This window comes from Rhinoraja longicauda, chromosome 11, assembly GCF_053455715.1.
Source record: "Rhinoraja longicauda isolate Sanriku21f chromosome 11, sRhiLon1.1, whole genome shotgun sequence".
NCBI classification, from domain to species: domain Eukaryota; kingdom Metazoa; phylum Chordata; class Chondrichthyes; order Rajiformes; family Arhynchobatidae; genus Rhinoraja; species Rhinoraja longicauda.
The window spans coordinates 6,562,451-6,589,746 of NC_135963.1; the positions used below are offsets into that span (position 1 = coordinate 6,562,451).

A 27,296-nucleotide genomic window follows, 5' to 3' on the forward strand; every position below is an offset into this window, starting at 1 on the left:
GGCCCAGGGGGCGCTGTAGGCCCTGATGCATTAGGCCCTGACGCTGTAGGCCCTGAAATTTTTGGTCCGGACACTTTAGTTCCCGACAGTGTAGGTCCCAACAGTGTAGGTCCAGACAGTGTAGGTCCCGAGGCCCAGCCGCCGCCTAATGGAGGTTGCGTAGCAACCCGCCTCCCGGCCCGGGCAGCCGCCATTGGTGGAGTGGGAGCACGTGGCCGCTGGCTGGGTGAGGTCACGTGAGGCGGTGATGTCACCTTGTCCCTTATTTGGGAGTGAGATAGTTGGCATCCCTAATCTCAGCACTTCCTTCTCAAGGGCGACAGGGAAGAATGATTCTAGATATGCCCAATACAAAATAACGCAGACATGGGAATTCTGAAATAAACACAGAAAGCACCAGAAATACTCAGAGATCAGGGACTTACGGAATCGGATACAGTAAACAAGTCAGATCAATAGCTTTTCATCAGAGCTGGAAAAGAGTTACAGATAAACAAGTTTTAAGATACAGAGAAAGCAGGGGAGCAGAAGAGAGAACCACTAAAAGACCTGAGATAGGATGAAATGCATTTGGCATTTCTTGTATTCTACTCCTCCATAAAACTGTGTTCTCTGCTCTCTCCCACCTCTACATCAAACCTGTTTACATGGTTGCAGTTCAGATGAAACACAATTGACTTGAGTTGTTAATTCTGGTTGCAAGATGGCGAAGATAAATTAAAAGTAGAAACAAGGATCTGCAGATGCAGGTTTATAAAAAAAGACACAAAGCGCTGGAGTTACTGAACGGGTCATGGCAAAACGGCTCACCTGCAGTCCGTTTGTCTTTTGTGTTTGTTGTTGTTTTTTGTCTTAATTGTAGTGTTTAGATGTGATGTAGTGTTTTTTGTGGTTGTGTACTATGTGTGTGGGGGGGGGCGCGGACTGTCTTTTTTTTGTTTGTGTTGGTTTGTGATTGTGTGTGTTATTGCTTATTTTTATTGATCTTATTGTTGGACTGTGGGTAACGGAATTTCGTCCAAAAGACTTGGTTTCTTTGGATGACAATAAAGGTTATTCTGATTCTGATGCAGCATCTCTGGAGAACATGGATACGTGATGTTTTGGGAATCACACCTTCTGTCTTAACATCTCTGACATTTGTCCAACCATCTGCCTATCAAAATCATATTCGCCTTGATCCTTATATTACCCGTGCAGGAAGGAACTGCAGATGCTGGTTTGTACCAAAGATAGACACAAAGTGTTGGAGTAACTCAACTGGTTAGGCAGCATCTCTGGAGAAAAATGATGAGTTTTTCCCCAATCGCCCTTGAGAAGGAAGTGCTGAGATTAGGGATGCCAGCATTATCCTCCCTCTTGCCCCCCCCCCTGCCCCCCTCCCCACCCACAACCCCTTCCCCCCTCTCCATCCCACGATTAGTTGGAAGAAGGGAAGAGAAAAATTGTTGTTTGAACTGCTGAGAATTTTTTCCTAAGTCTCTACAAGTTCCTCTCTCCTTGGAAGGGAGAACTTTTGTTCCACTTTGTTCCTTATTTTTCAGTTAATGTTTTGCATTTTACAATCCCTTCATGCACAGTGCAATAGTGTTATCGGCAGACAACCAATTGACAATTAGAACACTTTCCTCAGAGACACTTTGGACTCAGAAACCTTCATTTAAAATGACAATATCCCAGTATATGATAATTAATCAATTACAGAGTCAAAATGTCCCTTACAATGCTAGACACCTACAGGCACAAAGCCTCAGAGTCACGATGATGCCTCAGAAAACCTTTGCTTTGGTGCTTGTCTCCCTTCTGTGTGCTTTTATTCCAAAATGTTCTGGAGTAAAACTGGTGAATAATGGATATAGAGACGTTGTTATCGCTGTTAACCCTGGTGTTTTTGATGAAAAGCTTATTGAAAGCATTAAGGTAAGGTGCTGACGCTGTGCCTGAAGTGAACTTTTAGCCAATGCTTTGTGTCACCACAATGTTATATTTAAAAGCAGGACTTGTTCAGAGGAGGGTGAGTTATTGGGTGGCACAGTGGTGTAGCGGTACAGTGTCTGCCTTACAACGCCAGAGACCCGAGCTTGATCCTGACTACTATGATGTCTGTATGGAATTTGTACGTTCTCCCAGTGACTACGTGGGTTTACTCTGGGTGCTCCGGTTTCCTCCCACTCTTAAAGACATACAGGTTTGTAAGTTAATTGGCTTTGGTAAAGATTGTAAATTGTCCCTAGAGTGTAGGATAGTGCTAGTGATCGCTGATCGGCGCGGACTCGGTGGGCTGAAGCGCCTGTTTCCACACTATCGCTAAACTAAACTAAAAAAGTATAAGGATCATGTTTTGGAAACCCATGACAGGTGGTTGCATTGCAGTGAGGTGCTGATTTTTAATCTTATGCACTTTTTTCAGGAAATGATGCGTGAAGCTTCCGCCTACCTGCACCAGGCTACCAAACAGCAACTTTATTTCTCGGATATAAAAATTCTGCTGCCTTTTACCTGGACAGATGATTCCAGCTTGTTTCAAAGATCAACAACTCAATCTTACGCAACGGTAAGAGTGCAGGGGGCTATAAACAAAACATTTCCACTCTTCTGCCTCTGTACTTTCTCCTGAAAGTTATTCACATGAAGCTAATTTTGTACTTAAATTCTGTTGATGTTAAAGCTGAAGAAAGTCAGAAGAAATTTCTAGTGCGAGATTCTCCTCGATATGATATGTTATTTCCTAATAGCATAAGAACAGTGAATAGGGGTATAAACCTGTTTAGGTATGTGACAGAATTATACTTTACTGTTATAGGAGGGAATTTTGTGCTATTTTGTGCTACACCCATACCCTATATCTTGCTTTACTCAGATAGGTACCGAAACAAAATAAAATAGCTCATAGATCAGTGTATCGAATAAGTCGCCTTATTGGAGGTCTTAATAGTGTGCACCAAAAACAGTCAGAGAGAACCCAAAGTGTTCTCTGTGTGCACCGTTAAGGCTTTCAATAAACCCATTTGTTCGACAGACTCACTACTGATGTACGAGCTGTTTTATTTTGTGTCTGTGCCTATCTGAGTAAAGCCAGATATAGGGTAAGGGTAGAACACAAAATAGCACAAAATTTCCTCTTACAATTAGAGTAGCCGGCAGAATACTACACAGGATGGCTGTCAACAATGTGGCTTCCTATGTTTAATTTTACCACCCGCAGTTAGAGGAGTAGATTCCATGTTGATGTCGGGCGACCGTAAGTTGAAGTATCAAAAGAACAAAATGGAGAAAGAGAAATGAAAAAGAAAAAATCTACGGGCTGTTTTATTTTGTGTCTGTGTCTATCTGAGTAAGCCAGATACAAGGCAAAATAGAACACAATTCCCTCCTACACAATGAAAGAATTATACACAAAAGGTCACTGAATGCAACTGAGGTCAATGACATACCTTGGGCCGAAAGGGGCAATGGTAGCATAGTCTTCTCCTTTGGCAGTGTCTTGAGATCAACAGTGACTTTCTTCCATTTAGGTTAGCTGGCGGCTGGATGCTCGATTTGGGAACTGCAAACTCTCCTTCAGTTAGGCCTGTTGCGTGGTTGGGAGATGGTTCAGTCCTTTCATCACATATGCCAGAATTTTGGGTGTTCTGGGTGCATGGGCTTGATGTTCTCAATCTCATCCCAAATGCTCCTTCTCCACTTTGAACCATCACAGGCTAGAGATTCCAAAAAAGATCTGTGGTTGAAATGTACAAGTCGAGGTGCCAGAAGACTGGAGGGTGGCAAATGTTGTACCTCTTTTCAAGAAGGGCTGCAGGGAAAATGCTGGGAACTATAGGCCGGTGAGCTTAACATCTGTAGTTGGTAAGTTACTGGAGAGTATTCTGAGGGATAGGTTATTCAGACATTTGGATGGACAAGGGATGGTTAGGGATAGACGGCATGGTTTTGTACGAGGGAGGTCGTGTCTCACAAATTTGATTAATTTCTTTGAAGACATGACCAAAAAGGTTGATGAGGGCAGAGCTGTAGATGTTGTGTACATGGACTTCAGTAAGGGGCGTTTGAAAAGGTTCTGCATGGTAGGCTGCTCTGGAATCGCATGGGTTCCAAGGAGAGATAGCTGAATGGATAGCAAATTGGCTCCATGGAAGGAAGCAGAGGGTGATGGTGGAAGGTTGTTTCTCGGACTGGAGGCCTGTGACTAGTGGTGTGCCTCAGGGTTCGGTGCTGGGCCCTTTACTGTTTGTCATCTACATCAATGATTTGGATGAGGCAAGATTAGCAAGTTTGCGGATGATACAAAAGGTTATTGGTTTTGCAGATAGTGAAGATGGTTGTGAAAGATTGCAGCAGGATCTGGATCGATTGGCCAGGTGGGCGGAGGAATGGTTGATGGAATTTGATACAGAAAAGTATGAGGTGTTGCATTTTGGGATGTCGAACAAGGGCAGGACCCACACAGTAAATGGTAGGCTGGGTAGTGTTGTAGAGCAGAGGGATCCAGGAGTACAAGTGCATAGTTCCTTGAAGGTCGAGTCGCAGGGAGATAAGGTGATCAAAAAGGCTTTAGGCACTTTGGCCTTTATCAGTCAGAGTATTTGAGTATAGAAGTTGGGAGGTCATGTTGCAGTTGTATAAGACGTTGGTGAGACCGCATTTAGAATATTGTGTTCAGTTCTGGGCACCATGTTATAGGATATTGTCAAGCTTAAAAGGATTCAGAAAAGATTTACGAGGATGTTGCCAGGGCTAGAGGGTGTAAGCTATAGGGAGAGGCTGAGTCGGCTGGGTCTCTATCTGCAGAAGGATGAGGGGAGATATTATAGATGTATACAAAATCATGAGAGGAATAGATCGGGTAGATGCAGAGTCTTTTGCCTAGAGTAGGGAAATCAAGGACCAGAGGACATAGGTTCAAGGTGAAGGGGAAAAGATTTAATAGGAATCCGAGGTGTAACTTTTTCACACAAAGGGTGGTGGGGGTATGGAACAATCTGCCTGAGGAGATAGTTGAAGCTGGGACTATCCCATAGTTTAAGAAACAGTTAGACAGGTGCATGGACAGGACAGGTTTGGAGGGATATGGACCAAGCGCAGGGAAGTGTACATTGTTGGCCGGTGTGGGTGAGTTGGGCTGAAGGGCCTGTTTCCACACTGTATCACTCTATGACTCTATGAGAGGATAGGGAAAACAAATTATGATAGTAATTCCTTGAATTTGACATTTCAGCAGAAAGATTAGAATTGAGAAATTGGTGGTTCTTCTTGGAAAAACATAATTTGAGGGGACATATGATTAAAGGGAACACTTACACTTACATATGTCAACCCAAGCTAACATGCAAGAAAAGATACAAAACACTGGAGTAACTCAGCGGCTCAGACAACATCTCTGGACAACACCGATAGATGATGTTTCGGCCAGTATCCGTTTTCAGTCAGATCAAGGGTCCCAATCTAAAACGTCAGCTGTCCATGTTCTCCAGAGATGCTGCCTGACCCACTGAGTTACTTCAGTGATTTGTGCCATTTGTTTTATAAACCTGCATCTGCAAAATCTCCTCAAGGTCTGGCTATTTTGCAGAAGTTCTCCTCCTCTCTCTGACAAGCCAGCTTCTGCAGTTCCTTCCTACACATTTCGTCTGCTCCACTGCTTAATCACCTCAAGGTAAGTCTACTTTAAAGAAGTTCTCCTCCTCTCTCCGACGAGGAGTCTGAAGAAGGATCTCAACCCGAAACGTCACCCGTTCCTTCTATCCAGAGATGCTGCCTACTCCGCTGAGTTACTCCAGCATTTTGTTTCTACCTGCAGTTCTTTGTTTCTGATATGCAAGAGAACCACATGAAAAGTCTACACTAGATTGCAAGCGTGCATTTACTATCTGTTCTAGATAATGCATTATTTTGCAAGCTTGTGGATCTTACAGGGAGTTTCGCATGGAAACGTGTAATTCTCATTCATAGGCAGATGTGATCATTGCTGCACCTTATCTGCAAAGTCGAGATGCTCCGTACACCCTGCAACCTCGTGGATGTGGCGAGAAGGGACGCTACATTCACTTCACCCCAAACTTCATTCTAAACGACACCCTGGCTTCAGCTTATGGCTCAAGAGGTATGTGATTTTAAGAGTTTGCTAACTTGTAGCATGTGGTTTGAGTACGAGATTATCAAGATAGGGGCAGGAGTTGAGGTTTCGACCCTTTGAACCCGTTCCAACATTCTATAACATGGCTGTTGATTCATCCCATTAAAATCTCACCAAAGGAAAATCTATTAATCACAGAATTTGTTAGAAAAGTGGAAAAATAAGTGAGTTTTAACTTGCAGAGAGGGGAATCAAGGGATGGATAGGAGAAGGGGAACACCTCCGATAGGGTGAGGCAAGGGTTGTTTGCTGATAATCTGTTTACGAAGCCTCTGTGGACCCTCCACGTTCTCTGCAACATAAAACTATCCTGTATTTTTCCAATTCTGTGGATGAGTTTTCAATCCATCTGTTTCTCTCTCAATAGTTGCTGTCTGACTTGCTAAATATTTCCAGCTTTTTCTCTTCGTTCTTTTTTTTGGGGTTGATTTTATTGTCACGAGTACCAAAGGTACAGCGAAATACACTTTTTGCATATAGATCTGTGCGATTATTGCCATGCATGAAGACAATACTTGATTAAGTGCTCCATGCATGGAAACTGTCTACTGAGTCCATTTGCAATATTCGCCAGACTTTGGCGCCATTTTGCACACTCCAAACTGCAGCTGGCTATAAAGGCTCAATGCCGCCATCACCTTATTCAGTTTGCCAGTGATCCGTCCTTCTCCTCTCATCTTCTACACATTTTTACAGTCAGTGTGGAAAACCCCAGTGCACACTCACTCGTTGGAACAGAATTTTATTTCATTTAAGTGTCTCAGAAAATAATTTTACGCCATTGAGTTTATTTTACATTCATGAGAATTGTGCCGGTATATAAGTTTATTTAAAATACCATTTACTTTTCACTGGATTGGTTTCATTAGTTTGAGCAAAAGTACTTTTATTCCCATAGGTCAAGCATTTGTTCATGAATGGGCTCATCTTCAATGGGGAGTATTTGATGAACATGATGATTTGACGCCCTTTTATATAAATAGTGATGGTACTGCTGATGCAACAAGGTAGGATTCTCAATGAATAGTTTTGTTCAGTGTGAAACGCGTCCTGTGGGATTTATGGACAACGTTACAAAACTCAAGAGTTACCTGAAATAAAAATGGGACATTGTGTATATTGTGTGTAAAATCATGAGGGGAATAGGTCTTTTACCCAGAGCAGGGGAATCAATAACAAGAGGACAACAGGTGAGAGGGGAAAGATTTAATAGGGGCAACCTGAGGGGCAACTTTTTCATATGGAATGAGTTGCCAGAAAAGGTATTTGAGGCAGGTATTGTAGCACTGACAGGTACATAGATAGGAAAGGTTTTGAGGGATATGGGCCAAACGCGGGCAGGTAGGACTAGCACCGATGGGCATCTTGGTCAGCAAGGGCAAGTTGAACCAAATGGCCTGTTTCCATGCTATATAACAATGCTGGAAATATTCAACTGTTCAGACAGCATCAATGGAAAGAGAAATGGATTTTAGATTTTTAGATTTAGAGATACAGTGCAGAAACAAGCCCTTCGGCCCACCGGGTCCGCGCCGCCCAGCGATCCCCGCACACTAACACTATCCTACACCCACTGGGACAATTTTTACAGGTACACGATAGCGTGACATTTTTAGGGCCACCTTACTCACCATTGTCACTTTAGTGATAATGCAAGTAGTTTTATTGAAATCGGTGTTATATTTTTAAAGTTATTCACATTTTAAAGTTTAAAAGGAGGGGAGCGGGAGGAGGGAGGAGGGAAGGGGGGAATGGGGGAGAAGGGAGAGGGGAGGGGGGTTGAGGAGAGAGGGGGGGGGGGAGGACAGGGTGCTGCACCAATGCAGGAGAGGTTTGGGCCCAATGGGTCCACTTTGTCTGGTAGTGCTTAAAAACCATTTGGACAAGTAAATGGAATGGAGGGATATGGGCTACGTTGCAGAAAATTAAATGAACCAAAAATAGACTTGTCGGTAAGCATGAACAAGTCGGGCCGAAGTGCCTGTTTCCATGCTGTACGGCTATGAGGTCGCAGATGGATAGGTAAGAGTGGAATTGAGATGCGTAATCACAGTGATAGGCAACTGGCAGGGGTGCAGTGCTGCCGGGGCTCAGCAGAGCGCCGCTCCGGCACCTCTGTAAACAAAAGCCAAAATAAACAGTGGGGAATTTTAACTAGCGGTGAATTTAACAGCGGCCGCTCCAGCACCAGTGACAGCTCCGGCACCTAAACAATTAGTACTGCAACACTGGCAACTGGAAACTTGGGGTCGGTCCTGCAGGCTTTGCAAAGTGGTTGATAAAACTACAATATGCTTTTCCACTGTAGAGGAGACCACTTTGAGAACTCTGAATACAGTGGACTAAATTGAAAAATGTAAGTAAATCGCTACGTTACCTGAAAGCATGGTTTGGCTCTCCAACTAGTGGGAAGAGGTGAGAGGACAGGTTTTACACCTAGGAAAATACTATGACAAGAGGAGTGGCTGGTGGGGATGGAAGGGTTTAGTTTGGTTTAGAGATACATCGTGGAAACAGGCCCTTCGGCCCACCGAGTCCACACCGACCAGCGATCCCCACACATTAGCACTACGGGGAGAACGTACAAACTCCGTACAGACAACACCCGTGGTCAGGATTGAACCAAGATCACTCTGGCACTGTAAGGTAGAAGCTTTACCGCTACACCACTGTGCCGCCAAAGGAATAATAATAATAATAATAATAATGCATTACATTTATATAGCGCTTTTCAAACACTCAAAGACGCTTTACAGGGATTACTAGAACATAGAGAAGTGAATAAATAGATAAATAAGTAAACGAACAGAAAAAGGAGACAGAAGGTGAGGTGACGGTTAGTGGTTGAAGGCAGTGATGTTTTGAATGTGGTGAGTGAGGAGGAGTCTCTGACGGTTTGGGGTAGTAAGTTCCATAGGGTGGGAGCAGCGATGGAGAAAGCCCTGTCCCCCCAGGATCTGAGTTTGGTCCGGATGGGGGGGGGACAGGAGATTGGCAGCAGCAGAGCGGAGGGTGCAGGTGGGAGTGTGCCTGTGGAGGAGGTCAGTCAGGTAGGATGGGGCCAGGTTATGGAGGGCTTTGTAGGTCATGAGGAGGATTTTGTACTGGATTCTCTGGGGGATGGGGAGCCAGTGGAGTTTGTAAAGGACGGGGGTGATATGGTCACGGATCGGGGAGTGGGTGAGTAGACGGGCAGCGGAGTTTTGAATGTATTGAAGTTTACTGATGATGGCAATAGAAATGGACCCTTTGGAATGCTGAAAGGGGAGGGGAGGGAAAAATATGTCTCTTGGCGGAATCTCATGAAGGTGATAGATATTGTGAAGGGTTATTCATAGAATGCAGAAGATGGTGGGATGTAAGGTAAGGAACGGGGGTACTTTTAGAAATGTTTTACCGTTATTGAAATGTATTGAACTCTATACGCCGACACAATTAAGTTGGAATTTGACCAGGTGATGCCATTATAACAGAGCTTTATTTGTATAACAGAGCTTTATTTGTCGTTCGGTACCGAAGTACCGAACGAAACTACATAGCAGTCATAGAAAAAAAAAAAAAAAGAACACAAGACACATAGCCCCAACACAAACGTCCATCACAGTGACTCCAAACACCACCTCACTGTGATGGAGCCAACAAAACTTCCACTCTCTTCCCCACGCCCACGGACAGACAGCTCGTCCCCGACCGACCCGCACAGTCCCCGCACCGGGCGCTGAAACGTCTCGCGGCCGAACCGGGCGATGAAAGGCCCGCGACCAAGCCTTGCGCAGCTAAGTCCCGTGGTCGAGCCGCACCGGGCGATGTTAAGTCCCGCAGCCGAGCCGCACCAGCGGTGAAAAGCCCCGCAGCCGAGCTGCACCGGGCGATGTAAAGCCCCGCAGCCGAGCTGCACCGGGCGATGTTAAGCCCCGCAGCCGAGCTGCACCGGGCGATGTTAAGCCCCGCAGCCGAGCTGCACCGGGCGATGTTAAGCCCCGCAGCCGAGCTGCACCGGGCGATGTTAAGCCCCGCAGCCGAGCTGCACCGGGCGATGTTAAGCCCCGCAGCCGAGCTGCACCGGGCACTGTTAAGTCCAGCGGCCAAGCCGCACCGGGATGTAAAGTCCAGCGGCCAAGCCGCACCGGGATGTAAAGTCCAGCGGCCGAGCCGCAGCGGGCGATGTTAGGCCCCGCAGCCGAGCCGCACCCCGCGCCGTGAGGAAAAGAAAAGTCCCCCCCCCCACCCCACACCCACACCCACACCACCACCCCCTCCCACACATACACAACCAAAAAAATATATATATAAAAACCATCCCAACACACAACAAAAAAAGGGAAAAAAAGACGGACAGACTGCTATTATATCATAGACAAGAATTAACTTGCACCTCCTTTTATACATTTCCGGTTTATTTATTATAAGGCAGAGGGAGGAAAATTGAAGATAGCAACTTAATTTCTGCAGCACTCCCTCAGTACTGAATTTTGAAACTTTAGCAGAGGTTTCTCTGTTACTTAATTAAATATTATCTTGCAGATGCTCAAAAGAAATTAGAGGGAAGACAGCTGATTGTACGGGCACTTCCTGTACACCTTGCGACATAGATCCCAACACTAGGCTGCCTAAAGGCAATTGTAAATTCTTCCCAGCGACGGATCAGAGTTCATCATCTTCGATAATGTACGTGCCGGGTCTCACAAATGTAAGTAGAGTTGAAGTTATATTTTCTCAAACATTTGTTTCTCTCAGCATAGTTCCTTTGTATCGTTTCCAGAACAAATAGAATTTTGGAATCCGACTAGTTTCACTGTCCTGATTAATTTTATATTTATATTTCATATTTTCATATTTTTCATATTTCAGATACAGCGCGGAAACAGGCCTTTTCGGCCCACCAAGTTCGCACCGCCCAGCGATCCCCGCACATTAACACTATCCTACACACACTAGGGACAATTTTTTACATTTTACCCAGTCAATTAACCTACATACCTATTTGTATGCGTCGTAGTCACCTTCCCCTCTGCCAACAATGAACCATTCTACGTTTCCTTGATCAACGTCTGCTTTGATCTGTTGTTTTTTATGCCTTACCTTCCATATCTCTAGTGTATCACAAAATGCTGGAGTAACTCAGCAGGTCCGGCAACATCTCTGGGGAGAAGGAATGGGTGACGTTTCGGGTCGAGACCCTTCTTCAGTCTGACCCTTCGTCACCCATTCCTTCTCTCCAGTGATGCTGCCTGACCCGCTGAGTTACTCCAGCATTTTGTGATACCTTTGATTTGTACCAGCATCTGCAGTTATTTTCCTACTACTCCCTTCCATATCTCTAGTCTCCCTCTTCCCCGACTCTCAGTCTGAAGACGTGTCTCGACCCGAAATGTCACCCGTTCATTTTCTCCAGAGATGCAGCCTGTCCCACTGAGTTACTCCGGCAATTTGTGTCTATCTTTGGAATCATGGAGTCGTACAGCACGGAAACAGGTTATTTCACCCACTTGAGTCTACGTCGATCAGCAACCACACATTTTATTCTAATTCTACACTAATCCCATTTTATTTCCACCCACATTTCTCCCCGTGGCAGAGGTGTCTGTACTCAGAAGGTAAAACATGTTTAGAAGGGATCTGTGGAAGCATTAATTCACCCAGAGGTTGCTTAGAGTCTGGAATGTACAGCAGAGTGGATGGTGGAAGGAGAGACACGTACAACCTTTAAGAAGCTTCTTGGCAAGGCTATTGCTAAGTGTGATTAGTACAGATGGGTTATCGATATTTGGCATGGATATGTTGGGCCGAAGGGCCAGTATCTATGCTGTATGAATTTTTGACTATAAAAAAGTAGGGAAGAATGTTTAACTTTGTGCCGATGCCCAAACTGTGTATTGAGCATCTGTTATACAATCTACTCAATTTTCATTTTTATTTTATTCATGCCTCGCCTAAAGTCTTGATGTATTAATAATATATCATGTGTATAGTTTAGCTTAATGTTTTGCGGAACATTTTCTTTTCCTTGTGTGTTTGGCATCGTTCCTAAAACCCATGATATTTATTTCCAATATCCAGGTGGATAAATTCTGTGATAACAATGCTCACAATGCTGAAGCGCCCAACACGCAGAACAGAATATGCAATTACAGGAGCACTTGGGACGTGATCAGTAAGTCGGAAGACTTTAAAAACGTTTCCTCGCCCTACACTGGTTCAGTCATCCCGACGTTCACGCTTCTTCAGGCCAAGCACCGTGTTGTTTGCTTAGTCCTTGACGTCTCAGCAAGCATGGGGTTGGTAAGGTCTTTCTCAATATTCATTTCATAGAATACGTTTTTCACACCAGGTTCAGAACTGACCTGCAGTAAATAATATTGAATTCTTCATGTCAGTAACTTTTGCCCCCCAAAAAATCCATTTGTGCAGAATGCATTTTATAATCAAGCACAATTTTTCGTTTAGAAACTAATAGAAGATTGCTTTTAATAGCATGGAAACATAGAACTGGTGCGAACAGCAGTGGACTCGGTGGGCTAAAGGGCCTATTTCCATGGTGTATCTCTAAAACATTGCCTGTCCTTTCCCTCCAGAGATGCTCTCTGATCCGCTGAGTTCCTCCAGCACTCTGTGCTTTGCTGAAGATTCCAGCATCTGCAATTCCTTGTCTCTACAAAGAAGCAACTGTTTTTTTTGTGACCGCCACCGTGTACATTGAAACTTATGTTCTTGTTTATGTTTGTTTATAGGAGAATCGTATAAATAAGCTCCAGCAAGCAGCCAAAGTATTCTTGCTCCAGATCATTGAAGACGGATCACACGTCGGAATTGTTAGTTTTCATTCTGCTGCAACTACTAACTCAAAGCTGAAATTGATTGATGGTGATAATGCCAGGAATGAACTTATACAACTGCTGCCTGAAACAGCCAGTGGAGGGAGAAATATCTGCACAGGTGTTAGTTCTGGCTTTGAGGTAAGATTTTCAATAATTCAAATTAATAAAAGATTTTCAATAATTCATTCGTTTTAGGCATTACATTTCACTGCATTGCTAGCAATGAATGGTGGGCAGCAGAGTTGAGTATAGGAGCAAAGAGGTCCTTCTGCAGTTGTACAGGGCCCTAGTGAGACCGCACCTGGAGTACTGTGTGCAGTTTTGGTCTCCAAATTTGAGGAAGGATATTCTTGCTATTGAGGGTGTGCAGCGTAGGTTTACTAGGTTAATTCCCGGAATGGCGGGACTGTCAAATGTTGAAAGACTGGAGCGATTAGGCTTGTAGACACTGGAATTTAGAAGGATGAGAGGGGATCTTATCGAAACATATAAGATTATTAAGGGGTTGGACATGTTAGACGCAGGAAACATGGTTCCAATGTTGGGGGAGTCCAGAACTAGGGGCCACAGTTTAAGAATAAGGGGTAGGCCATTTAGAACAGAGATGAGGAAAAACTTTTTCAGTCAGAGAGTTGTAAATCTGTGGAATTCTCTGCCTCAGAAGGCAGTGGATGCCAATTCTCTGAATGCATTCAAGAGAGAGCTAGATAGAGCTCTTAAGGATAACGGAGTCAGGGGTATGGGGAGAAGGCAGGAATGGGGTACTGATTGAGAATGATCAGCCATGATCACATTGAATGGTGGTGCTGGCTCGAAGGGCCGAATGGCCTACTCCTGCACCTATTGTCTATTGTCTGATAGAGCTGCTGTGTCACAGTGCCAGAGACCTGGGTTCGATCCTGACCTTGGGTGCTGGTCTGTGTGGAGTTTGCACGTTCTCCCTTTGACCGCGTGGGTTTTTTCCAGTCTCTCAGTTTTCCTTCCACATGCCAAAGATGTGCGGGTTTGTAGATAAATTGGCCTCTCTACCCCGAATAATCTTTCCACAACGTGGACCTGGTGGGCTAAAGAGTCTGTTTCCATTCTAAAATAAACAAAACTAAACCATGCTAAATGCAAATGTAGAATTGCTAACCAAGGAAGTGAAAATAGAAAAACACAGGGATCCCCTGCCACCCAAACTGAAGTCTTTGACTCTGAAGGAGGGTGCCGACTTGAAATGTTTTCTACCTATTCCCTCCACAGATGCTGCCTGACCTGCTGAGTTACTGCAACACTCTGTGTTTTGCTGAATCCATTGTTCAAGATTAAAAGCCCTGAGTGCTGGAATTACTCAGCTGGGGTCAGGCAGCAACTGTGGGGAGAGAATCAGAGTTCATGTTTTCAGATCAACAATGAATGGCCAACTCGGTTTGTCCCTCCACAGGTGGTGCCTAATTTGCTGAGTATTATTTAGTATTTTCTGTTTTTAATTAGCCTTTCTGCCATTTTCATTGTTAAAACAATGGTCTATGAAACAATTAAGCAAACTTAGTATGTTTCTTCTGAAGGTAAAACCAGAATATATTGGAAGTACTTTGTTGCTCAGTGTAGAGAGAAAATGTGGAAACAAAAAGTGAATTTAGACTGCCGACCTTTTATGTCCCGACCTGAAACGTCGCCCATCCTTTTTCTCCAGCGATGCTGCCTGACCCGCTGAGTGAATCCAGCACTTTGTGTCTATCTTTTGTATAAACCAGCATCTGCAGTTCTAGGTTTGAGGAAATGTTTGGTGTTTCCGATTCTTATGATCCGATGTTCCTAATTGATTGCTTCGTAGGTACTTCGTGCAGATGATGGTTCCACACGTGGTGATGAAATCATATTGGTCGTTCTTGGCGAGGACAATGGAATAAGCGGTTGCTTTGCAGAGGTGGAGCAAAGTGGAGCCATAATCCACACTATAGCAATAGGGCAAGATGCGACTGAAGAATTAGAGCAGCTCTCCATTATGACAGGTAATTGGTCTTGATCTCCTCTGCAATTCTTGTTCCAAGTTCTGTAGCGTAGGTATTAGTGGCTTTACAATGAAGAATGCTTGGCCATGCAATAATATTATGGAAACTTCCAATTTTGCTGTTTGGTAGGCTTGGCACTAATCTAATCACACATCCATATTGTTGGTCAACAACATATTAGAGAACTAGGCTAAGCCCTCCCAGTCATTGGATAAACACTTGGATCTCTGGGGAATAGATATGGAATGCCTCAGTAAGTATGGTCTCAGTAAGTAATGCCTCAGTTCCAAGAAATGCAAGTTGGTAGGTTAATTACCGACTGTAAATTACCCCGAATGCCCTAGCTTAAAAGGCAATTAGGAGAATTGTAATGAAGTTAATAGGCATGAAAGAGAGAACAGATAATTGGGAAATAAGTGGGAGACTGCAGATGCTCTTGAGAACTAGCATAGATGATAAGATGAATGGCCTCAATCTGTACCAAATGAAATTATTTCCCTACCTTGACTAACGCACGTTAGCGATTCTTGTACATGGACCCCAGGAAACTTTTAGACATGCACTCTTTCTTGCTTTTTACTATTGCAAGATGACTCAAACCTGAGGCAGCCTTAAGATAGCATCATCTATCATTAGGGATCCCCACTATCCAGGTCATGCGCTCTTCGCACCCCTACCGTTGGGCAGGAGATATGCACCAGAAGGTTCCGGAAAGGCTGCTTTCCTATAACTATCATGTTCTGCAGAACCCTAATCTTACATCAGCAACAGAACACTATGGGCCACCTCTTGCACCAGCCTGGACTTGTGTATTTTTTCATAAATATCTTATTTTTATTTTGCACAGTTTTTCTTTCACCGTCCTGTGAAATTCGCATGATTAATGTACAATTTATGTTTAATTTATGATTTTTTGTGTTGTTTGAGCCTATGGGCCTGAGATTTTCATTGTACCCGTCCCTCGCCATACTTGTGCGGCATGGTGGCGCAGAGGTAGAGTTGCTGCCTTACAGCGCCAGAGCCCGGTTTGATCTTGACGACAGGTGCTATCTGTATGGTGTTTGTACGCTCTCCCTGTGGCCGTCTGGGCTTTCTTCAGGTGCTCTGGTTTCCACCGACAATCCAAAGCCGTGCATGTTTGTCGGTTAATTGGCTTCTGTAAAATTGTAAATTGTCCCTCGTGTGTAGGATAGTGTAGGGGGAGTGATTGCTGGTCGGTGCATACTTGGTGGGCCAAAGGGCCTGTTTCCACGCTATATCTCTTATGTCTAAAGTCTTGTGCATATGATAAAAATCTCGACTTGACCATTATGGAACAAACTAGACAACCTCATAACTAAATCTGCCAGCACAATGTGGCTCACTTATTTAATTTATCAATATATATTTTTATCTCTTTCATACTTCTGTCGAGAATACTTATCATCTCGAGGCCTCAGTAAGAAGGATATTTGGCCCTTCAAAGGGATATTGATGAACCCATCCCTGTTCCAAGAGCCCTGTCTATAAATCCACAATAATAAATGTGGGACGCCTCCATCTGTTTTCAATTTAGCTAAATTCAATTTTATTATTATTATTAATTAAATTTATTAAATTCAATGTAGCTAAATTCCACTAAAAAAGTGGGTGTAGGGATTCTAAATGTATGCATTGATAGTTTACACATCATGGCATTGGCAAGGAAAATTATTTTCTGCACTACCAGGAGCATGTAGGTTTGTTTTATTGTGCAAACATTGGAAGTATCATAAGCTGTCTGCAAAATATTTTGTTACAATTTCTATTCTACAGGTTGATATAAATATCCATAATATTTTACACCAAGATTCTAAATGTCACTGTAAGAGTAAGAGCCCTGTCTATAGATTCACAACAATGAAAACAATAATTGTTTTATCCACAGGATAAGGGCATTGCTGGCAAAAATACTATTGATAGCTCATAACTCATGGCTGTTAAGAAGGTGGCACTGAATTTCTACAGTCCATGAAATGGCCTAAAAGTCGGAAATGGCCGGACTGCCCTTTAAGCCTGCTCCGTCTTCATTAAGTTCATAGCTGATCCTGTGAACTAAGTGTATTTTCCTGCTTCATTATCCCAGGAACACTAAAACCCTATCCATATCTGTCTGATTATATGCAATGGCAGAGGGTCTTTAGCCTACTGAGAGAAAGACTTCCAAACATTTACAATCTAGGGACCACGGGAGGAAAAAGAATGGAAGAGATTGAACTTTTTTTTCGCCTTCTTTCACAATGAGGAATGTGGAGGAGTCACTGTGGTGGATGTTTATGTTTAAATGCATTTTGTGTGTTTTGTTGCTTTTTATTGGTATGACTGTATGGCAAATCAAATTCCTCATATGTTGCAAAACATACTTGGCTAATAAAGTATGATTATGATTGTGAATTCTCTCCATGTAACAAAATGGCCCCTTTTCTCTCTAAATGGCTGACCCTTTATCCTTAGACTATACACCTCGTTTCAGATTCAGCTGTGAAAGAAAACAATCTCAACTGCTCTCCCCGTCAATAGCACTCAAAAACTTACACAATACAGTTAGGCTCAGAAGACAGACGTTTCGGATCGGCGTTCAGTCTGAAGAAGGGTCTCGACCCAAAAGTCACCTGTTCCTTTTCTCCAGGGATGCTGCCTAACCCGCTGAGTTACTCCAGCTTTTTGTCTCTATCTTTGGTTTAAACCAGTGTCTGCAGTTCTTTCCTACATGTTTAGATTCAGTTCAGTTTCCATTCAGTTTATTGTCACGTGTACCGAGGTATAGTGAAAAGCTTTTGTTGCGTGCTATCCAGTCAGCGGAAAGACAATACATGATTACAACCGAGCCATTTACAGTGTACAGTCACTTGATAAGGGAATAACGTTCAGTACAAGGTAAAGCCAATAAAGTCCGATCAAGGATAGTCTGAGGGTCACCAACGAGGTAGATGGGAGTCACAAGATGTTGACCCAGCAATAATGAAGGATGGCAATATATTCCCAGGATTGTATGTTGCCTGGAGAGGAATCTGGAGGAAGGGTTTTCTATGTACCTACTGTTGTCTTTCCTGGTGATGATCATTGAGGACTCAAAATAGCTTTTGTAGTACATTTCATAGATAGACCACAATGTAGTCACTGTTAGACGGTGGTGGAAAGAATGAATGTTTTGAGTGGCATAGAAAATGCCAAGTAGCAGATAATATTTCATTATACTCCTAACTTGGGTCTTTTAGATGGATGACAAGTACATGAGTCACTTGCCACAGGATGCCCAGTTTCTACAGCCAACTAGGGTTAAAACCTGGGCTGTGTAGGAAGCAAAGATAATAGAGCAGAGCAAGATAGACCACTCGACCCTAAAATCTGTAGTATGTCATGGCACTATTTTAGTAGGCAGAAACTTGCAGAAACAATTAAAAAGAAAAATAACAAAAGTCTGTGAATTGATAGATGAGATGTATTCTGCATTTTTATGGTATCGACACACAAACTGTTCCCCCAAAACACTGATTACACTGCGAGAGACATAGCGAACAGCGAGTTTTGCTTACTAAAATGGCGGACATTACGCTCCTTTGCGTACTACACTTCAGTATAGGCGATTTCAACAGAGTGGTTCATCTTGCTCCTCTAGTATCTTTGGTAGGAAGGAACGGCAGACGCTGGTTTAAACCACAGATAGACACAAAAATGCTGGAGTAAAACCTGGGCTATCATGTTTAAATAGTTTTACTTCCAAGTAATTTTTTCAATGGTCAAAGATCATAAGCTCACAGTATCTGCTTCTGGTTTAATTTTCAGTTGGCACTGGCTATTGGTATTATTTATGTTGATTATAAAGCCTGTTCATTCTGCAGGAGGTTTACGGTTTGCGGCAGCTGGTAATTTGAATTCGAGTGGATTAATTAATGCATTCAGTGCATTGGTCGCAACAAACGGTGACATTAATCATCAACCAATCCAGGTTTGATTGCTTTTCATATATTTATTTTCCAATCATTATTCTTGCTCACTGATTGCCGCAATGTAAACTAACAATTCCATTTGTTTGGTCTCAGCTTGAAAGTTCAGGAACAAAAATCGACAGCGGCGCATGGATGAATGGCACAGTTGTTTTTGATAAGACTGTTGGAAATGATACCATGTTTGTGGTTACTTGGGAGGCACAGACTCCTAAAGTGATCGTACGTAACCCCAGTGGAAAAACATACGACCACCATGACTTTAGAATAAATCAAACAGAACACATAGCCCATCTTAAGATTCAAGGCACTGCACAGGTATGGACCAAAATGCATGATATATTTGACATACAAATTTTCTGAATAAATGCCAACAGCTCAAAGATGTGGAAGTCCTGAGCATGTTTGGTAATAATTGTTTGAAAAATATTTTTATTATTCACCTCCAAGACGCAGTCTAATGGCAAAGTTCACTCCTGCTGCAATTCCTCACCCTACAACCTCCGAAATTAGTTTGATACTGCACCAGTTATTTAATTATTAATTGACTTCTAATATTTTTCACCTTCACTAAGATAAAACAGTGAATGATCAGTAAAGGTGGACGCTAAACTTTGCTGGGCTGTCATAGACTTCTAAAAAAAAGTGCTGGCCAACGGGTCAGGCAGCATCCCTGTAGAACATGGACAGGTGACTTTTCGGGTTGGAAGAAGCCGGAAAAAAAAGCCCAGAGTGGATGTGGAGAGGATCTTTCCAGCAATGAAAGAGCCTAGGACCAGGGGGCGCAGCCTCAGAATAAAAGGACACACCTTTAGAATGGAGATAAGAAGGAATTTTTTTAGTCAGAGGGTGGTGAATCTGGAGAAACCATACCTCATATTTCACTTGAGTAGCTTATAAGTATGAACATCGAATTCTTTAATTTAAATTTATATCCCCACCCCTCTCTTTCTTGTGCCCCTCGACCCCAGTACACATGCATTTCTCACCATTATCTCACCACACTTTCCCTCCAACTCTTCTCGCCCACTGACCCTATCCACCAATATTCCTCCCTCTGGCTTTACATTTCGCTCGTCTTCTCTCATCAGACATCCTTCTGTCTCCTTTTCATCTCTAGCCTTTGACACTAACTCCACCCTTCTGCCAAACAAACCCTCCTCACCTGCATCTGCCCATCACCTGCCAGCTTTATCCTGTTCCCACCTCTCTTTTCCAGCTTTCTCCCTCTTACTACAATCTGTCTGAAGAAGGGTACCAATCCAAAATGTCGCCTGTCCATTCCCTCCACAGATGTTGCCCGATCCTCCGAGTTATTCTAGTGCTTTGCGTTTTGTTCATGACAATTAATTCACTTAAGGTTGCTTGATTTCACTCAGAAACATTTCTCGTGACATTTTCTGGATAGTAAACAGGAGTAAGTGCCCCAGCCATGCTTATGCTTCATGCAATATGAATCAAAATTCAAGTCCTTAGAGGCAAGAAAATGAATTTGTGACTTTGCCACACTGTATAGAAAGGTTTTAGAGAGGGCTATTTGATGTATAAATAATGAATGTTTGTTTCCCAGACTGGAAATTGGATCTACAACATCCTGAATTCTGGAATTGAACAGATTGTAACAACCTCTGTTACATCACGAGCAGCAGATGCAGAAATCCCCCCAGTGAATGTCAATGCATATATGAACAAAAAAGACTTCATGAGCCCAATCATTATCTACGTGGAAGTTACTCATGGATTTTTACCAGTCCTGCATGCCAATGTGACGGCTATTATTGAACGCCCCAGTGGTCCTCCGATTGAACAGAAGCTTTATGATGATGGCTTAGGTAGGATATGTAGAATATCCTTGTGAAGGAGAAAGTGTACCGTAGTGTACCATTATTAGCAATATGAGTAATGTGGTTGTATCTAATTCTGGTCCCCTTTCCGTAAAAATATATCAAAGAAATTGGAGGAAGACTCAATGGTACGTGTTGGGTTCAGAAGTCCTTTGCCTGTTTCAATGATAAGCCAATCCGATGGCCTTTTCAGAGCAGTACATTCACTTGACCTTTCCCAAATCTCAACCAAAAGTGCAATGGTGGATCCAGGGGTGGAAACTCTCTGGGAATTCCTGTATTCCCAGCTCTCATTGGGACTGGGGCCAGAACGTCCCTTCTCGGTGTGTTCCTCTTACATCTCATGGAAGTGGGGTTGGAATACCTGAGTGTTCAGATCAAAAATGAACATGAGGAGCAAAAATAGTTGTCGCAACTCCACCAAGGGTGGATGGAGACAGCCACTAGTTCTTAGTGAGGGGAGGAGATACAGACCAGACGTGGATGAACTCTGCATTCCACCTATACTGTACAACCCTCATCACTCACCCATAACCATCTAGGCAGGTAATGTCCACTTGGCTTAACACTTAAAAATTACAGGATCAGCCATTGACAAGGAAGCAGAGAAGGTTCCTGGTTTCCAGTGTCATTCCCAGGTTCCATGTCTAGCTGAGCACCACATGAGTTCCATGTCAGGTGCTTCGCTGTGTAGTGCTGCAGCCTACAGGAATCACAAGATTGGGATGAACAACCTGCAAGGCCTAATCTAGTTTTTTTTTTAAAGCTCTTCCCATACTATCCCTTGCATCAACAGCCAGCAGCAATCTTTATTAAATTCAACAAATGCTACCCCATAACATTAATACATCAAGTTTCTCCTCCTCGTTTATCCCTTCAGGTGCTGATGTGAACAGCAATGATGGTGTTTACTCCAAGTATTTCCTCAGGTTAAATGGAGCTGGAAGATATAGTGTTAATGTGCATGTAGAGGGAAAGGAAGAGATCACAAGAGTGGCACTCAGAAGAGGAGGGCATGCTCCAACCATATCAAAGCACACAAAAAATGGTAATAAATATTTGACGTCATTGCAGTGATCTTAGCTAGCTTAATGTATGAAGAGCTGCTATGGAACTAATATATTGTTGTAAATTCCTTAGTGAATGGGGGAAAGAATGGTAAAATGGTATAATATAGTATTGGTGTGAACGGGACATCGACGGTTGCCGTGGACTCAATGGGCCGAAGTGCCTTTTTCCATTCTGTATTTTCGAATGATTCAAATATACTCTATTAGCTAAATCTTTGTTGACTCACTTAACCTTACTATATCCCTTGGTAACCTCTACACAATTGGCTTTCCTACCTTTCTTTGGTCAAATATCCACTAATCAATGCTCAACAATCTTGCCCGATCTGACTTATGGCCTCAAGTCCATTTTCCTGACCATTCCCCAAAAAAGGATAATTCCTAAGATTCATGACGTTCTAAAAGAAGAAATCCTTTCTTATTTCATTCTTGTAGATGGACTCCTATCCTGAATCTATACTTTCCAATTCAAGCTACTCCCAGCAGGGAAACACTCTCAAAGAAGGTACTCTGTCAAACCCTCTCAGAATTCTGTATATTTCAATAAGATCTCTCATTCTTCTAAACTTCAAACAACATAAGCCCATTCTGCTGTTCTTTTTTTTGCCGAAATCAACTCATTCAATCCAAGACCCAATCTCGTGAACTTTTATAGCATCAGTTCTAAGGCAACTATATCCTTCCTTAAATAAGGAGGTCAAAACTGTATTCTGTGCGTCGGAGGTGGTCTGAGCAGGACCCTGAACAGTTATAACAAGTCACCCTTAATCTTATACTCCAACAATCTTCCAAAAAGGTCATCATTTAATTTGTGTTCCTAATTACTTTGTTGCATTTTTGTATGCTTTTCTTCAAAATGGATCTTTTTTTTCAATTATGCCACCCGTATACCTCTCGAACTCTTGGCATCCTCCTTTTAGCTCACTTTTCTATCTTTGTATCAGAGTTATTAATAGAGTTATAGTCACGAAGCTTGGAAACGGGCCCTTCAGCACAACTTATCCATGCCAATGTCTCACCAAACTCTTGTACAATTGTGGTATAATGTCCTGACTTCTATACTCAATACCCTGACTATACTCAATACCTTGACAGATTAAGGCCAACATGCCAAAAGATTTCTTTACCACCCTTTTTACTTGGGACATCACTTTCAGGATGGTTTGTTCCAGCTTTGGTTGACTCATGTTCTTAATTTCTATTTCTTGTTTAAGTTTAAGTTTATGTCACAAATCTAAATTATGTGCACCTTATTTTTTTCATATAGGAAATATCCAAACACAACCAGCAAAGCTTCCAAACAAGGAGGGTCTTGTGGTTCAATTAGGAGGCTTTCGTAGGGTCAAATCAGGAGGAACAATTTTAATCCCCTCAGAAGCAATCGGGTTTGAGTTCAGTCCATGTAAAATCACAGATCTTCAAGCAACGATAGTTAAAAATAAAGTTAAGCTGGAATGGACGGCGCCAGGAGGAAACAATGATCAAGGCAAAGGTAAATGGTTCTGATTTTAAGCAAAGTAATTTTGCTTTCTAGCAATGAATTGAACAGAGGCACAAAATACTGCACCATCTGGAACCAAAAAAAAGGAGAGTTGATTGAGGAACTCAGCAGGGTTGATTGAGGTGAGGCAGCTTCTATGGAGGGCAATGAACCGTCAACATATTAGGTTGAAACCCTTCATCTGTACTGTCAGATGAAGGGTCTTGATCCAAAACATAGACTGCCCATTTACCTCCATGGATGTTGCCTGACCTATTGGTTCCCCAGTAGATCTTTTTTTTAACAATAGATTTGATTGTTGATAACTTTCGCTGAACTGCATTATATCACACAATGAAGATCACCTTTCCAGGGAGAGAGCGTCAGATAAATATTAAATCTCTTTGTATAGTTTCTCTAAACTTCATAAGATACAAAAAATAATTGGTAATTTAAACTATCAATAAAGATATTTTATTAATAATACACAAGGAAGCAATGAGTGACGTGAAGGCAAATTCAATGCTCGCATTTATATCAAGAGAACTGGAATACAAAAACAGAGATGTAATGGTGAGGCTCTATAAGGTGCTGGTCAGGGCTCATTTGGAGTATGGTGAGCAAATTTGGGCCCCATATCTGATGAAGGATGTGCTGGCTCTGGAAAGGGTCCAGAGGAGGTTTACAAGAATGATTCCAGAAATAAGTGGGTTAGCATTTGGTGAGCATTTGACAGCACTGGGCCTGTACTCGCTGGAGTTTAGAAGGTTGAGGGGGGACTTACAGAATAATGAAAGGCGTAGAGTGGATGTGGAACGGATGTTTCCACTGGTGGGAGAGTCTACATAGCTTCAGACTTAATGGACGCTCTTTCAGAAAGGATGTGAGGAGGAGCTTCTTAAGTCAGAGGGTAGTTAATCTGTGGAACTCATTGCCACAGAGGGCTGTTTAGGCCGTGAGTGGATATTTTAAAGGCAGGGATAGACAAATTCTTGATTAGAATGGGTGTCAAGGGTTTTGGGAAGACGCAGGAAAATGGGATTAGGAGGCAGAGATCAGCCATAATTGAATGGCGGAGGAGACTCAATGGGCCGAATGGCCTAATTCTACATCCATAACCTGTGAACAATTCTTAAAGGGGTGGCAGCATTTAAGAAACAATTATTGACACGGACTGGTGAGACACCTGGTACAGTGATGACAAGTCAAGCTTTGGCAGGGTATGAGTTGGGAACGTGGAACTAGTGGTGATGACTACCCATATTCTTTTTATCGTGCTAATTTTTAGGTGCAGAGTGTGATAAGTGGATCTATTATGATGAGGGCATAAATGGCACAAGAAAATAAACAAATACAATGCAATTATTCTAAAGAATTCAAGCTGCCACGGGAAGAGTATGTGGCACAAAAATAGTTTAAGACAAAATTTATCATTGGCATACTATTTCCTTTGAGCTGTCAAACTATGTGAGGCTCAATCATTTCCTGGCTTGTTAATTGAAAAGAAGACTATGTTTAGGTTTATTATTGTCACGTGTACTGAGGTACAGTGACACATTTTGTTTTGTACAGTTCCAATCATGTCATACGTACTATACATAAATATAATCAAGCCAAACTCAAGTACAATAGGTAGAAGGGGAAGACACAGACTGCAGAATATATTGACTGAAGATTAGATTGGATATGTGATTAAAGAAAAGGATGCTGTTATCATTTGCAATAGGATAGAGAAACATTATTATGATGAATTGGATGCACAGAAGGTACAGCAAATGTTGGCATAGGCTCGACAAGTTGTAATAATAACAGGCTCACTGGTTTTGAGGTCAGTGCAACAAAGAGCAGCAAAATAACAGGGTAAATATCAACACTAATATGTCAGCCAGTTAGTTCGGGACTGAATTGAACTGACATCTAATTTACTCACAAGCCACAGCTCTCTTTGTCTAGTCCACCATTTATACAATCATCATCATTTAGCCCATGCTTACAGAATTGAATTGATCCATCTGCTTTGGTTGATGGAGACGCAAGGAACTGTAGATGCTGGAATCTTGCATAAACCACAAAGTGCAGGAATAACTCAGCGGGTCAGGCAGCATCTCTGGAGGACATGGATAGGCAACGTTTCTGGTGTACTCAGAGATGCCCCACAGTTACTCCAGCACTTTGTGTTTTACTGCTTTGAGAAATGTTGAACGTGAGGTGCATGTTGGTCTAGATATCCAGGGATTTTCTTATTTAATGATTTAATTGTGGTTTCTCATTTAAAGAATACGTGCAAGCTTTTTATTGTCTGCAATGCCTGGATCGCTACTCATCGTCTCATTTGAATAAGTAATCTCTCTGGCAATGTAATGCACAAACTGTCAGCTTGAGACCATGTGTTCAAATTCTGGAAAGGGGGCTGAATTTGCAATGACTCAGGCAAGAATGCTGCTTCTGAGCCAAGATGTTGACGAATCAGTGTGCTGGACCTTTCACATATTCTAGTTAATGCAATTTTCCATTTGGCTGGAAAAGAATAATAGTGATTCAGAAGGATTCTGCAATTACTCCCATCCAGAAGACAAGCTTATGACTAAGTGGTCTTGCTGTATAAGGAAACATATGCACAGAGATGTTCATGTGCACATACAGACAGAAGCACCCACACACTCACCTATATGAACAAATTAGATAAACTGGTGATTTATTAAGAGCATCTCAGATGAAAAGGGAAAGAAGTGGAGGGGGTAGCAGGCATATCAGTAACAGCAGTTGGTTTGGTTTTTTAATGTTTACAGATACAATGCGGAAACAGGCCCTTCGATCCACCGAGTTCACGCCGACCAGCGAACCCGCACACTTATACTATCCCACATGCACTAGGAACAACTTACAATTATACTGAGCCAATTAACCTAAAATCTGTACCTCTTTGGAGCATGGGAAGAAACCGGAGCACCCGGAAAAAACCCATGCAGGCCACAAGGAAAATGGAGAAACTCCGTACAGACAAGTGCCCGTGGTCAGGATTGAATCCGGGTTTCTGGTGCTGTGAGGCAACAATTCTACTGCTGGGCCACCATGTCATGCCATCTCCTTATTTTTAGCCCATCACTTGGGATCGAAGATGACTTGCTTCCACTCTGGTTTCTTGGTTCTGAGATGGCTAATGTTGACCAATGTGGTAACCGCAGACTCTTTCATTAATTGGGCAGTTAGACAGATGGCAATTTGGCAGTTTGTGGGATGTTAGGCTCCTGTGTAGTCTTCATGCATGAATTCAAAGTTCACAACACAATCATCAATGCTGTTTCCCATATTCAGCAGTCAAAGGCCAGAGATTCTCAGTGGGGTGTGCCAAGTTATCATTATACATTTTTGAGAATGGCCTGTACTTTTACTTATACTGGGTATTCCATTATTTCCTTAATCTTTTAGCTTCGAACTATGTGATGAGGATGAGTGACAATCTGCTGCAACTTCGAGACAACTTCTTCAATGCTACTCTGGTCAATTTGGCCAGTTTGAAACCACGACCATTTGGTTCCAGAGAAACAGTCACAATTGTTCTTGAACATAGAGAACTGCAAAACAGGGCAACTCTTTATTTTGCTGTCCACGCATATAATGAAAATTGGCCGGTTTCTGAAATGTCAAATGCGGCTAAAGTTTCTGTCTTTGTACCTTTAATTGAGCACCCGAATGATGTTAATATATCAGTGATAGTATCAATTGTAACCATTGCTATATTTATTGTATGCTTGATTATTTTGATCACAAATTGTGTTCTGAACAGTGTAAGCCAAAAGAGAATTTTGGCAGATGAGGAGTAATAAATTAAAATCTAGTGCAAAAGTTAACAGACCTAATTAAAGAGATTTAAAATGCTAATAAAAGCAAATTATACACCAATGGGTTTGGAGGGGAAGGTTCAAAGGCAGTTTTCTTGTTATTTGTTGTAACTACAGTACAATACCCATGCATATCCTAGGATG

The 27,296-nt window shown here is 42.6% G+C and overlaps 1 protein-coding gene across 1 annotated transcript; it reads left to right on the top strand.

Moving 5' to 3' along the window:
- Positions 1-1,572: 1,572 nt before the first annotated feature.
- Positions 1,573-27,134, top strand: LOC144598019 (calcium-activated chloride channel regulator 1-like). The gene is made up of 14 exons (XM_078407893.1): positions 1,573-1,920; positions 2,411-2,554; positions 5,953-6,103; positions 7,035-7,143; positions 10,661-10,826; positions 12,197-12,418; positions 12,868-13,092; positions 14,774-14,951; positions 18,812-18,918; positions 19,013-19,234; positions 20,487-20,748; positions 21,641-21,808; positions 23,098-23,322; positions 26,740-27,134. The coding sequence occupies exons 1-14, from the start codon at positions 1,573-1,575 to the stop codon at positions 27,132-27,134; spliced, it is 2,922 nt and encodes a 973-aa protein (XP_078264019.1).
- Positions 27,135-27,296: the final 162 nt, after the last annotated feature.